This window comes from Saimiri boliviensis, chromosome 14 (assembly GCF_048565385.1).
Source record: "Saimiri boliviensis isolate mSaiBol1 chromosome 14, mSaiBol1.pri, whole genome shotgun sequence".
Lineage (NCBI taxonomy): Eukaryota > Metazoa > Chordata > Mammalia > Primates > Cebidae > Saimiri > Saimiri boliviensis.
The window spans coordinates 28,281,712-28,294,897 of NC_133462.1; the positions used below are offsets into that span (position 1 = coordinate 28,281,712).

Genomic DNA, 13,186 nt, shown 5'->3' on the forward strand with positions numbered 1-13,186 from the left:
TGAGGCCAGGAGTCCTTCTCTGCCCACAAAGCACCTGGGGGGTGGCCCAGCTCCATCACTCTCCAGGGGAGCCCTGAATCCAGGGTGGCTCTGAGTCGTCAGCTGACACTGAAGCCAATCCAGCCTTGGGGGGTGGGTGCTGCAAGAGCTCCCACTCAGGCACTAAAGCAGCGTCCCCAGACATGTCATACCTCTCCCTCACGTCTACCCTCGGGTCAGCTCAGGAAGCCCCTGGCCCCATAGCGCTCCCTTATTTAGATAAACAGTGTGTCACTGCCAGGGCTGGCAAAGGCTGATGACTGTGCATGGCCTCTGGTGCTGTGGCTTTGCGTAGCTGACCTAGCGCAACAGCTGTCCTCATCGCAGACCACACCCGACTCCTTACTCACAAGTGTGGCCCGCCCCAGCAGCAAGGAGGGCCAGCACCTTACCCGAAGGGCTGTGGTGAACTGCGCTTCCGCGTTGTCCATGCAGTTGACAGAGACACAGTACAGGCCCTGGAAGAAGGTGGTGGTGTCATCAGGGCCGGCCCCCGGGAAGGTCCCACTGAGGACTCAGATCAGAGACCATTCGGTGTGCCCGGGGCCTACACGGCTGGCCTGGAGGAGTATGACAATGGCTCTACCGAGTCAGCTGTGAGGCAGGTAACATGCTCACTGTCCCCGTCTTTCAGACCCAAGCCAACGTGGGGCGGGACAGGATGCTCACTGGAAGCATTCTGGATCCTGCCTGGGGAGGTTACGTGATTACCTATGGGAACATTCCAGATTCTGATTAGGGTGCTGTCAGGGGGTTCTTCACTGGGCATGTTCTCGATCTGGTTAGGTGCTTACTTACTGGGAACATTCTGGATTCTCCTGGGGTGCCGTCACGGGGTTACTCACCAGCAGTGTGTGCAGCTGTGCTGCGTGGTTGGAGAAGAGCCGGGGGGACTGCTGGCACAGCTGGCAGACCTGGGAGATCTGCCGGGAGAGCGTGTGCTGCCGTCACCAGACTGCAACCTGGGACCTGGCGTCTGAGCAGCACTGGGGAGACCCCATACCTGGTGCGTGAGCCCATGTCCCGTCTGCCCAAACTGGGGTACAAAGCCCCAGCAGACACATCCCCCATGAGGGCAAAGGGCAGCCTGGACCCCACTGTGGACAAGGACCCTTGTCTGTTACTCGCCTCCTCCACCCCGTCCAACAGGTGTCTGGGCCGTAAAGGATCTCTGGCCTACTCAAGGACCCCATCCCCCTCTCAGGAGGGTGGGCACTGGGGGTAGAGAGCGTTCCTGATGGCAGGGTGGAGTATAAGAATCACTATCAAGGGACCCCCACATTTCCAGAGACCATGTATGCTATTCTCTTGGCGTGCAAGCTTTTGGGCCATGGCCCATCAGTTTGTTTGTTTGTTTTTTTTGAGACGGAGTCTCACTCTGTTGCCCAGGCTGGAGTGCAGTGGTGTGATCTTGGCTCACTGCGACCTCTGCCTCCCATGTTCAAGTGATTCGTCTGCCTTAGCCTCTCAAGTAACAGTGGGATTATAGGTGCCTGCCACCACACCTGGCTAATTTTTTTATTTTCAGTAGAGACTGGGTTTTGCCATGTTGGCCAGGCTGGTCTCAAACTCCTGACCTCAATGATTCACCCACCTCAGCCTCCCAAAGTACTGGGATGACAGGCGTGAGTCACCATGCCTGGCCTCCACTGGTTTTTGCATGAGATTCTCTGATCAGTGGTGCCTATGCAGGGCTGAGAAACGCTGGAGCGAGACAGCAGGATGGGCTAGCGTTGGCTGAATTGGCCAGTGTACACTTGGCGAATTCAGCCTCTTGTCTGACACTGCTGAGACCCATCGACTCCTGGGCCTTCCCGCCCCTTGTGCACTGCCCAGCCTTACCTCCTGCAGCGCCGTGGCCTTGTGACCCGTGACGAGGCGGCACATGATGATGTGCTCCAGCAGGATTACTTGGAAGGATGACAGGATGGGGCTGCAGTCCAGCACTGTGAGCGAGAGCCGGGGATGAGCAGGCAGGGGAGGCTGGAGGAGGCACCGCCCCCAGCCCACCATGCCCCCACCTTATTCCTGTCTCCTGCTATACTGGCCAGGCACCCACCCCGTCATCTCCCCAGTCCCCACTACCCACTCTGAGTGAGGGAGTATGTCTTGGTGTCCACGTGAGAAGATGGAGCGGGAGCTAGAGTTTGGTTCCCACAGTGTTCCAAGAGGGGTCGGCTCTGACCCTCACCCCTCACCCTATGTGCTCAATAGCTTGTGGACACAGCAGGTTCCAGAAATGTGGAAACCATCCTGGATCATGAGACCATGCAACAGAGCCTCAGGCAGTGGGTGGGGGGACGTGGGCCAGGCCCTACCTCCTGGCAGCCCCAAGCAGCCAACCTCACATGGGAACATGACAAAGAGCAGCACAGCCTTCTTGGGCTCCAAGCTGGCTTGACTCTGATGCCTTCTCCCCCAGCAGCACTCACGAGGGTGCAAACAGGCAGACTATCAGGCACACTGCATCAGCCAGAGATACCTGTTCTGGGTTTGTGCTAGTCAAAGGTCCCTGGACGGATTAGACAGTTGAGCATTTGGAAAGAACTCAAGACTTCCAAAGGACATGATGGTGGTCAGTGAGGACTGAATTCTAACCCTGGCCTCATTCCAAGTGTCCCCATCACACCATTGATAATATCGGGAAGCCGGGCGCGGTGGCTCAAGCCTGTAATCCCAGCACTTTGGGAGGCCGAGGCGGGTGGATCACGAGGTCAAGAGATTGAGACCATCCTGGTCAACATGGTGAAACCCCGTCTCTACTAAAAAAATACAAAAAATAAGCTGGGCATGGTGGCGTGTGCCTGTAATCCCAGCTACTCGGGAGGCTGAGGCAGGAGAATTGCTTGAACCCAGGAGGCAGAGGTTGCGGTGAGCCGAGATCGCGCCATTGCACTCCAGCCTGGGTAACAAGAGTGAAACTCCGTCTCCAGAAAAAAAAAAAAAAAAAGAAAAAGAAAAAGATAATAATCGGGAAAAGCAGCCACCACCTATTTCAACTGAGCATAACTGGGCACAAGGGCCCTGACCACTCAGGGGGGTACCTCCCACCCCAGGCTGGTCTGCTCTGCTCTGCTCTGACGTCGGTTACCAGTATTTATCAATCAGGGTGACAGGACCCACCAAGCAAGGCAGCGCAGTCACACAGGGTCACTGGGCCTTGGCAAAGCCAGCATCTGGCCAGGCCGTCCATCAGGGGGCACTGTGGCCACGTGGCCAGCCGAGCACCTGACTTACTCTTGAGCTTCTCCAGCTGCATGAGAGCCTTGTCCGTGTACTTCTGTGCCTTCTCCAGGTAGCCCGCCTGCATGGAGTGCATCACAGTCACCTGGCGACAAGACCAGACAGCAGGGGTTACCAGGGCCCTCTCCCTCTCCCTGGCCCCGCCCCCAGCCCTGGCCCCGGCAGGACGCACCAGGTAGACGAGCACACACATGTGTTCCTTGGGCAACCAGTGGAAGAGGTCGGCGGGGTTGCTGGGCAGGATCTCGTCGTCGTGCAGCGTGGAGATGGTCTGGATGCACTGCTGCAGCTGCTTCAGACACGGCTTCACGCTCTTCACCTGTGTGCCCACCTAAGTCACACCTTCACCCACACCTGAGTGCCCACCTAAGCCCAGCTGCTCGGGAGGCCAGGCCCAGCCCAGCCATCCCTGCCCTTTCCTCCAGGGAGCACCTTCCTTCCCCTTCTGCCATGGCCACCTCCTGCCAAGATGGACCCACTCCCGCTGCACTCCCATGGATCAGCTGGGCTCTCGGGGCAGGGGCAGGGGCAGGGCCAGGCAGGCAGCTATGGGACTGAAGTTTGTCCACTGCTCAGTGCTGGGCTCAACACCAAGGCCCAGGAGAGGCCTGTCCAGACCCTGCTGGCGCTGCTCTTGGCCTTCCTGCAGCCAGACCCGAGTGCTTTGCAGCAGGTGGGAGGTGGCTTCCTGGCCCAGGAGTCTCGAAGGAGCTGTGGCTCTTACAGACTGGCCCATCTCGTCCTGAAGCCCTGAGGGACGTCTCTGCAGCCCTGGCACCCCAAGAGAAGTGTGGCTACAGTCTGCTCTGTGTCCCTATGTGCCAAGTGCAGCACTTTACCCAATGGGCAATGATGGGTATGGATGGGGGAACTGGGGAACCCCCTTACCAAGCCCTGTGGAGAGGCTCACCTGCAGCCATGGCAAGAGGGGTAGGTCTGAGGGGCAAAGGGCAGCTCCCAGCCCCTGAAGGGTCAAGGCTGTCACACAAGCAGAGATGAGGAGCTCAAACACAGCCGTTCCCCACCCACGGTGGGGTCACAGAGTCCTGTCTCGGACACGGCTGGGCACATCAGTCCCTGCTCAACCCCACAGCAGGGGGGCCAGACAGATACTACTTGGGCATCTGCTGTGCACAGGCACCACCCCAGTGCATCCAAGCTTTATTCTCATGATTCCCTGAACTGCAATTGGAATCCCTGAGCGTCCACATGCTGAGTGAGCATATGCAATGTCACACATCATACTCCCAAACGGTGGTGGGGTGGCCGGGACAGACCCTGTTTCCAGGCACCAGCACACCAGACAGGCACAATGGTGCCAGCACTCGCACCACAGCAGGCCAAGAGTGTGTGTGTCCAGGGCTGGAATGACAGTCCTGCTGTGTGACAAGGTAAGGCGATGACACAGATGACCTCACAGCCCAAGACCCATTGGCCTGGGTGCTACCCATACCCACTGGTTGCAACCATCAGCTTGCCCGAGAGGCGCCACGCACCTGCCCGGCATCCAGATAGTGGGTGACTTGGAGCACCAGGAAAAAGACACGCAGCGACTCCTTCTGGATGGGGTTCCCCTGCCAGTTCTCCACGATCTGCCCACAGAGGGTCAGCAGTGGGTGCACCTCCTGCAGCTTGCGCTCCATCAGCAGCAGCTGGGGAGGGAGAGGTGCAGGCATGGGGTGCGTGGCTTGCAGGGGCCCTCCCTGGACCAGGAGCACCGGGCTGCCCACCTGCCCTGGTCCTGCTGCCCCCAACCCAGAGGGCAAGGCCAGCCTGAAACCCCAGCCCAGGCAGCTCCTAACCAGGATTCTGCCTCAGCATAACCCCACAGGGCGGAGCCTGAGCTTCCCTCCTGAACCCTGCAAGGCCCCGGCCTCACCCTCTAGGCTGCTCACTGTGCCCGAGGGTCTGGGTGCCTGAGAGGCCACGCCATCGAGAGCGAGTGGGGTCTGAGCAGACTCTGCGGGGGCCCTGTCTCACCTCCACAACACCAGCCGCATCCAGCCATGCCCAACCTCAACTTACCATCCCCTTGCTGAGGAGGAACAGCGCCCTGCAAAACAGAGGCGGGGGTCAGGTCCCAGAAGGCCCAGGGGCCTCCCGGGATGACTGTGACTGCCCCCAGGCTCACAGGACCTAATGTGCCACCTCAGGAGACAGTTCAGTGGACAACAGTGAATAGTCCCGGATGAAGTTTGTTATATTTACAAGACTGCTCTATTTTATCCTATTGCATCTATATTTCTTTTTTTTTTTTTTAGACAGAGTTTCACTCTGTCATCCAGGCTGGAGTGCAGTGGTATAATCTTGGTTCACTGCAACCTCTGCCTCCCGGGTTCAAGCGATTCTCCCACCTCAGCCTCCTGAATAGCTTGGACTACAGGGATGTGCCACCACGCCCGGCTAATTTTTTTTATTTTTAGTACAGATGGGGTTTCACCATGTTAGCCAGGCTGGTCTCGAACTCCTGACCTCAAGTGATCTACTACGCCCAGCCTGTATTTATTTTTCTTGCATAGCTTAGATGCACTCATGTGAAAAGCCCAGAAGGTGGCCGGGTGCAATGACTCACGCCTATAATCCCAGCACTTTGGCAGGCCAAGATGGGCAGATCACTTGAGGTCAGGAGTTTGAGACCAGCCTGGGCAACATGGTGAGACCCTATCTCTAGGAAAAAACTTGGCAGTGATGGACACACAGGGTGGGGGCCAGTGGGCAGGCTCGAATGTCAGGCTCAAACCTGCGCCTCATAGTGACTGATTTTTGTATTTTTTGTAGAGATGGGGTTTCACTATGTTGCCCAGGCTGGTCTTGAACTCCTGGGCTCAAGTGATTCTCCTGCCTTGGCCTCTCAAAGTGCTGGGAATATACTGTGAGCCACCGCATCTGGCCTGAAATGCCATTTCTGTTCTTTGTCCTGGACCAAGATGGTCAAGCCCCTTCTAATGTTAAGAGAACAGAAGGGAAGGAGGGGAGCGGGTACCTACCGTGTGTACTCGGATCCCACCACCCGGGCGTACTCGGCCCCCACACCCAGGAGGTCGCAGGCCGACACCAGGTCCTTCTCAAGCGTGTGCAGTTGCTAAAAAGCAGAGAGAGCAGTGACCTTTGCTGTCAAACCCATCAGTTTTACAGTATCTGGCTTTTGTGCTTTGTTAGCAAACTCAACCAAACCTCCCCACCTCAGTGAAACTGCCTGTGTCAGTTCTGAGCGATATTAACCAAATTATCTCAACACTGCTTTGGGTATACAGCTCCAGTTGGCCTGTGGTATATATGTCATCTAAACTGAATGGTGCCTGCAGTAGACAGTGTCTAAACTTAATGGAGTGTAGCATCAGCAGCCAAGGCTCATGTCATAGACCCTCAGGGCTGTTCTGAGTGCTCTGTGGGTGCCTGTGGGGTCCGTCTTCACTGGGATGTCAGTGTGCACCAGGGCCTACAAGGAGAGACTCCCTCAGAGGCAAGTGTCAAAGCCTCAACAGGTTGAAAAGGAGGCACATGCCTGGTTTGATCCTGCAAGGCAACACCTGCGGGGCCATGGTGGAGAACTCGACCCCTAGGTGCACCTGCCAACTCTGCGACCTAGGGCAGGTGACTCATGGCCTGGCCTGCTCCTTTGTCTGCTAATGGGCACAAGTGTGCATGGGGAGATAGAAGACGACAGCGTATGCACGTGGCTTCTCAACAGGCCTGGGGGAAGAGGGCCTTGGGAGCCCTGACTGCTGTGTGAGCTCTTCCCTGTGGGGTCTTTTCTCAGCCAGACCCTCCTGGGGTGAGTGGCTCAGCTGGAGGCATTCTCAACTCAGGGTGCACACACTGCTTGCTTAGGTGGGTATCATGGGAGGTAGCTAAGTGGTGGCCTGGAAGGCAGGCTGGGTCATGGAAGAGAGAGGCTGGGGGTCGCCAGGGAGGGGATGCCTGAGGGTGCCCAGTGCGGAGGTGTGGATGGAGCCCAGGACAGGAGAGGTGTCCCACACAGTGAAGCTTGCTGGTCCCTCCACTCCAGCCAGGAAGGCCCAGTTCAGAGAGTTCCCCAACAACCAAGCATCGTGGAGCTCAGGGACCAGGGGACCACCTACATCTAGGGGGGCTGAAGGGGGAATGAGGGGGAACTATGTGGATCTGAGGATAAAGCTGTGCCCCAGCAGCCCCTGAAAGCGAGGCCCCACGTGGGAAACAAGGTTTGATGTGGACATTCGTGGCCTGATAGGCAGCCCCTTGGAGTCTCAGTGTAGCTCCTAAAAAAACCCACAGCAGGTCTCTGGCAGGAAATGTTCCTGGGATTTCGATGAGTGCAGGCCAAAGATGAGATGAACATGGCTGGGAGGGAGGGGAACTCAAAGACACCCAACAAGCAACAGGCCCACTGTCAATGTCGGTCCCAGGGGAGACCTGCATTCCCACCACTCATCCCTGGGTGCTGCCGAGAGCTAGGCTCAAGCTGGGGATGCTGTCAAGGACGGAGGCTGGAGGGGGCTTGTGAGCAGGTTAAGGAAATGTCCCTATGTACCCACCTATGTGTGGCAGCCTAAGGGGGTCTCCTCGCTGTGGACTCTGCTATTCTTTGCACATGGGGCAGGTGTGCCAAGGGGTCATGGCCCCTGCCGGGCACCCTCGTGCCTGGGCCATGGTACTTACAGCGAGCTGGAAGAGCAGACGGCAGTGCCAGTATGGGGTCTGCTGTGAGATCTGGATTGCCTTCCGCAGCAGCGGCTTTGCTGCATCAACGGAATTCTGAAAGGAAATAGTCACGTTTGGGAAGCTTAAAAAAAAAAAAAAAACAAGGCGGCAATCAAGACGGATTCCTTAGCAGCAGCTGCGGTGCCAGAAGGCAGTTCCTGTTCATGCTTACCAAAGGATTTTCTGGGGTTGCCAATTTACTTTATTAAAAGCAAAAAAAGATATTTTATTGGACTCACTGGCTGGGAAGTTTCTGCATCACTCTTAAAATAACTTCTCATTCAACTGGACAGAAAGTAGTTTCAGTTCAAAATTCTAAACAGTCAAATCAGATGCCAGTTCCCATTTTTTATGTTCTCAGAGCAGAGAGAGGCATCGGGGTGTGAAGCACACACATTCCCTGCCGCCAAGGCCACCTTACTCGTCATCATTCTGAGGTGGGAGGAAGGCAAATTTCAGCTACAACTGAAATCAGGAACCAGATTAAGAAGAGAAACTGTACAGACTTGTCAGGCGAGGAACAGGCTGATCTCTCTCACAGCCTTCCGCAGAAAAGGAAGCTGCCCGCCCTTTTTAGCAGGTGACTACCCACCAAAGCCCTGGGGCTGGGGCATAAGAGGCAGGAAGGTAATATCAAGTGTTAACAGCCAGAAAGGCTGGGCATGGTGGTTCCTGTGTATAGTTTTTGCACTTTGGGAGGTCGAGGTGGGAGGATTGCTTGAGGCCAGGAGTTTGAGATCAGCCTGGGCAAGACCATCTATCTCTACAATAAATTCAAAAATCAGCCAGGCATGGTGGTGCACACCTATAGTCCCAGCTATTCGGGAGGCTGAGGTGGGAGGATCATTTGAGCCCAAGAGTTCAAGGCTGTAGTGAGCCATGATTGTGCCATGCACTCCAGCCTGGGTGACAGAGTGAGACCCTGTCCTTCCCCCAACCAAAAAAAAAAAAAAAAAAAAGGGAGGGATTCCAACTCCCGGAGCCCCAATGTGCTGACGTGCTTTCACATCTTAGCAACAGGGAGAGATAAGACTTTGCTTTCAGAAACCTGAATATATTCTTACCTCTTGACAGTATAACTCAGACAACAGACTTGCTGCTTCAAATTTAACATCTTCGAACTGTGGGATCTAGTGACGTCCAGTTAAGGAAGTACAGACACTGTAAAAAAGGTCAGTTTGAAAGGGCCACAGCAGGCTGGGCGTGGTGGCTCATGTCTACAATCCCAGCACTTTGGGAGGCCAAGGTGGGTGGATCACCTGAGGTCTGGAGTTCGAGACCAGCCTGATCAACATGGTGAAACCCTGTCTCTACTAAAAATATAAAAAATTAGCTGGGTGTGGTGGCGGGCGCCTATAATCCTAGCTACTTGGGAGGCTGAGGCAGGAGAATCACTTGAACCCAGGGGATGGAGGCTACAGTGAGCCAGGATCACACCATTGTACTCTAGTCTGGGCAATAAGAGTGAAACTCCATCTTAAAAAAAAAAAAAGGGCCACAGCTTGGGGCTCCTACCCTGCTGACGTCTGTGGGGCACGCACATCCCAGCCTGCCCTGAAATTCCAATTTCTGCTGTTCCCCCAGTGAACCCGGAGCTTGCCGTGGGGCAGAGCTCGGAGCTGGGTGCCAGGTGTGGAGGCAAGCACGAAGAGGAGCACAGTGCCCGGGGGCAGCCGAGGGCTTGGTGGGGACGTCCCAGTGGTTTGTGGGCAGGGCCTCAACTTGCAGGGCATGTTGGGAGGTGGGATTCAAGTTTTGATACATTCTTTTTATTTAAGTGGAGAATTCCTTAACGGGAACTTTAATTTAATTCAACACGGAAAGGATACTTGCTGTGATATCAACCACTGAAAGAGAAAGAAAAAATGATTAATTCTTAGGCAAACACTGGTACCCGGTTACTGGCTCACTTTGGGGTTTCCAGAGTTTGTCCTGAGAATGGAGGCTGCCAGGTGTCCAGGTAACAAGAAGGCAGCCTGCTTGGGCTGAGAGGGTGGGCTCACTCCCCTCCAACCCAGCCAGGTGAATGGAAGCTATAGAGCCCCAGTGGGTGCCTGGGGAGGCGGGGACATGCCCTTCTGACATCAGAGGAGGGGCTGACACTTGGAGTCAGACCCCACAGGCCCATGGGTGGTAGCTGCTTCAGAAAGGAAAAGAGCTCAGAGGTGATCTGGCCCCAGCAAGGCCCCCATGTGTCACGCGGAAGTAGGGCCAGCAGTCAGAGGTCAGGCAGAAAGGAAGGACATTCAGCAAAGCATAACATGAGAAATCAGTTATAAATGGGGAACAGGTCTGTGGGGGCAAGGTCAGCAAGGCATTTGAAAGATGCTCGGCTATGAGCAAAGTCAGCCTCTCCGAGGAGAGGCAGCGGGGCTCCAGGAAGGACCCGCAGGGGTAGAGCTGCAGAAGGGCACAGAAGACGCACACCAGGAAGGCAGTTCAGACAACAGGCTCCAACTCAGGGACAGCTGTGCCCTAAAGTTACATTTTCCAACAGGTTCCTGGGCTAGTCCAGGCCACTGACTACAGCCCATCAAATCACCCAGGGTCCCAAGCACACAAGCCTAATGCCGTCCCCACCAACCTGCACGTGCCACACACATTCAGAGCAATCCACGCCTGACAAGAGCCTTGATGGTTGCTGGAAAGTGGATCCGGAGCAGAGCAGAGACCCTAACTTACCATGTGCTGTGGGAGGCCACGTGGGGCAAAGTATGGAAAGTGAGGGGCCAGTTCTCCAGGCAAAGAGGGAGCACGTGGTGCTCCAGGCACTGAAGAGCCCATGAAAAGGGCACACAGGGCCAGGGAGGTGAGGCTGAAGCCTGATGGCCTCTGCCACTCACTCGGCAACAGCAGCCACTCCCGGCTGAGGGTCAGAATGTCCTGGAGTCACCCCTGGAGACGGACTCAGTAAAGGGTAGAATATGAAAGCACCTGCCCAGATGGGAGTTTTCAGACCATCCCGGATGCAGCAGAGAGAATGCGAAGGGAGGGCGGAGGAACCAGTGAGGCCTGGAGACAACAGGCTCCAAATCACAGCCAATCACACAGAAGAGAGGGGACACTGGAGGGGACTATGACAGAGGAGCTGTGCTAGAGCTGGGCTGAGGTCTCCCCAAACCCTGAAATTTGGCGGTTCTGTGATTTGGGCACCATGGGGGCCAGCAAGGGGAAGCTCTTCGGACATACAGGGTGGACAGAGAGCACTGTAACACACAAGCAGCAAACTCAGCCTGGGTGAGCAAGGTGCAAACCTGGTGCCCGCAGCTGAGCCTGGCACCTGTGACAAAGCTAGCCCCATTTCTGTGTGTCGCTGCATCCTAGCAGAGGTAAGCAAGGCGACCAGGCAACAGGTGAATCCCCCTGGCTCTCTTTGGGTGGAGAAGCTTTCCTTTCTAGTCTGTGGGCATGGGATGCTCTCCCCAGCACTGACGACAACCCACACAGGCACTGCACGGCCATGGCAAGTGGACTTCAAAGGGCCATGTCCAGTCACTTCATGCCTTCTACACCCCCTTCTACAAAGCTCTGGCCTAAGCCACCGAGCTCAGGCCTGCGTGGGTCCATTAATGTCTCCTCACAGCAACAGCTTTTCTTTTTGAGAGAGTATCATTGTGTTGTCCAGGCTGGAGTGCAGCAGCATGATCAAAGGTTAGGCACCCTTGCCCTGACCTCCTGGGCTCAAGTGATCCTCCCACCTCAGCCTCCTGAGTAGCTGGGATTGCTGGTGCACATCACCATATCTGGCTATTTTTTTTTAAATTGCATTTTAGGTTTTGGGGTACATGTGAAGAAAACGCAAGATTGTTGCATAGGTACACTGGCTAATTTTTTCTATTTTTTTTTGGCGGGGAATGGGGTCTAGCTATGCTACCCAGGCTGGTCTTAAGTTCCTAGGCTCGAGCAATTCTCCTGCCTTGGACTTCAAAGGTGCTGGGATTATGGGCGTGGGACACTGTGCCTGTCCAGCAACATCTTTGTGCCCCTTCTCCTTTTGGGGCTATTATGTGACTAATATCAATTTTTTTTTTTGAGACGAGTTTTGCTCTTGTTACCCAGGCTGGAGTGCAATGGCACGATCTCGGCTCACCGCAACCTCCGCCTCCTGGGTTCAGGCAATTCTCCTACCTCAGCCTCCCGAGTAGCTGGGATTACAGGCACGCGCCCCCATGCCCAGCTAACTAATATCAATTTTATTCAGCACACAGTTGGACTGAACCTCATCTCCCGACCCCATGGACATCTTTTTTTTTTTTTTTTTGAGACAGAGTTTTGTTCCTGTTGCTCAGGCCAGAGTACAGTGGCACAATTTTGGCTCACCACAACCTCCGCCTTCTGGGCTCAAGGGATTCTGCTGCCTCAGCTTCCCAAGTACCTGGGATTACAGGCATGCACCATCATGCCTGGCTAATTTTTACTAGAGACAGGTTTCTCCATGTTGGTCAGACTGGTCTCGAACTCCTGACCTCAGGTGATCTGCCCACCTCGGCCTCCCAAAGTGCTGGGATTACAGGCGTGAGCTACTGCGCCTGGCCTAGACATACCTTTTTTAAAAGCAAGATGTGCCGGGCGCGGTGGCTCAAGCCTGTAATCCCAGCACTTTGGGAGGCTGAGGCGGGTGAATCACGAGGTCAAGAGATCGAGACCATCCTGGTCAACAAGGTGAAACCCCGTCTCTACTAAAAATACAAAAAATTAGCTGGGCATGGTGGCGCGTGCCTGTAATCCCAGCTACTCAGGAGGCTGAGGCAGGAGAATTGCCTGAACCCAGAAGGCGGAGGTTGCGGTGAGCCGAGACCGCGCCATTGCACTCCAGCCTGGGTAACAAGAGCGAAACTCCGTCCCAAAAAAAAAAAAAAAAAAAAGCAAGATGTGCCTGCTGCTAACGGGCTTCCCTCTCTATCAGCTCCATCTGTCCACAGGAGGGCTAGACAGAGAGGATCCCATTTCCCCTGGGGAAGGGGAGGCTCTCAGTGAACACTGGTGAGCTGGGAAGTAACTTGCCCAAAGGCTTCAAACACAAGCCTTCTCTTCTGGAAGAGCCAGAGGCCTGGGTTCAAAGTGTGGATCCACTACGAGTTAGCAACACTCTAAGGCACTTGAGAAATTAAAGGCACCAGTGCTTTTTAACATCCATTTCCTAGGTATCTTTCTCTCCCACTTTAAACATATACAAACAGAGGACATTAGATAAAGCCCCTCTTTTTGTGATCAGCCTGGG

The 13,186-nt window shown here is 55.2% G+C and overlaps 1 protein-coding gene across 3 annotated transcripts in view; it reads right to left on the reverse strand.

Moving 5' to 3' along the window:
- The window catches only part of MAU2 (MAU2 sister chromatid cohesion factor), a 36,546-nt gene that overhangs the window by 14,338 nt on the left and 9,022 nt on the right, over positions 1-13,186 (reverse strand). For all 3 annotated transcript variants that reach the window (XM_003942308.4, XM_010330174.3, XM_074384347.1), the window contains exons 2-12: positions 9,795-9,812; positions 9,030-9,095; positions 7,924-8,019; positions 6,270-6,364; positions 5,308-5,335; positions 4,779-4,934; positions 3,455-3,601; positions 3,277-3,367; positions 1,882-1,985; positions 885-962; positions 432-497 (exon numbers count right to left, since the gene is read on the reverse strand). In XM_003942308.4, coding sequence (XP_003942357.1) covers positions 432-497; positions 885-962; positions 1,882-1,985; positions 3,277-3,367; positions 3,455-3,601; positions 4,779-4,934; positions 5,308-5,335; positions 6,270-6,364; positions 7,924-8,019; positions 9,030-9,095; positions 9,795-9,812 — 945 coding nt within the window. The remainder of the gene's footprint in view (positions 1-431; positions 498-884; positions 963-1,881; positions 1,986-3,276; positions 3,368-3,454; positions 3,602-4,778; positions 4,935-5,307; positions 5,336-6,269; positions 6,365-7,923; positions 8,020-9,029; positions 9,096-9,794; positions 9,813-13,186) is intronic.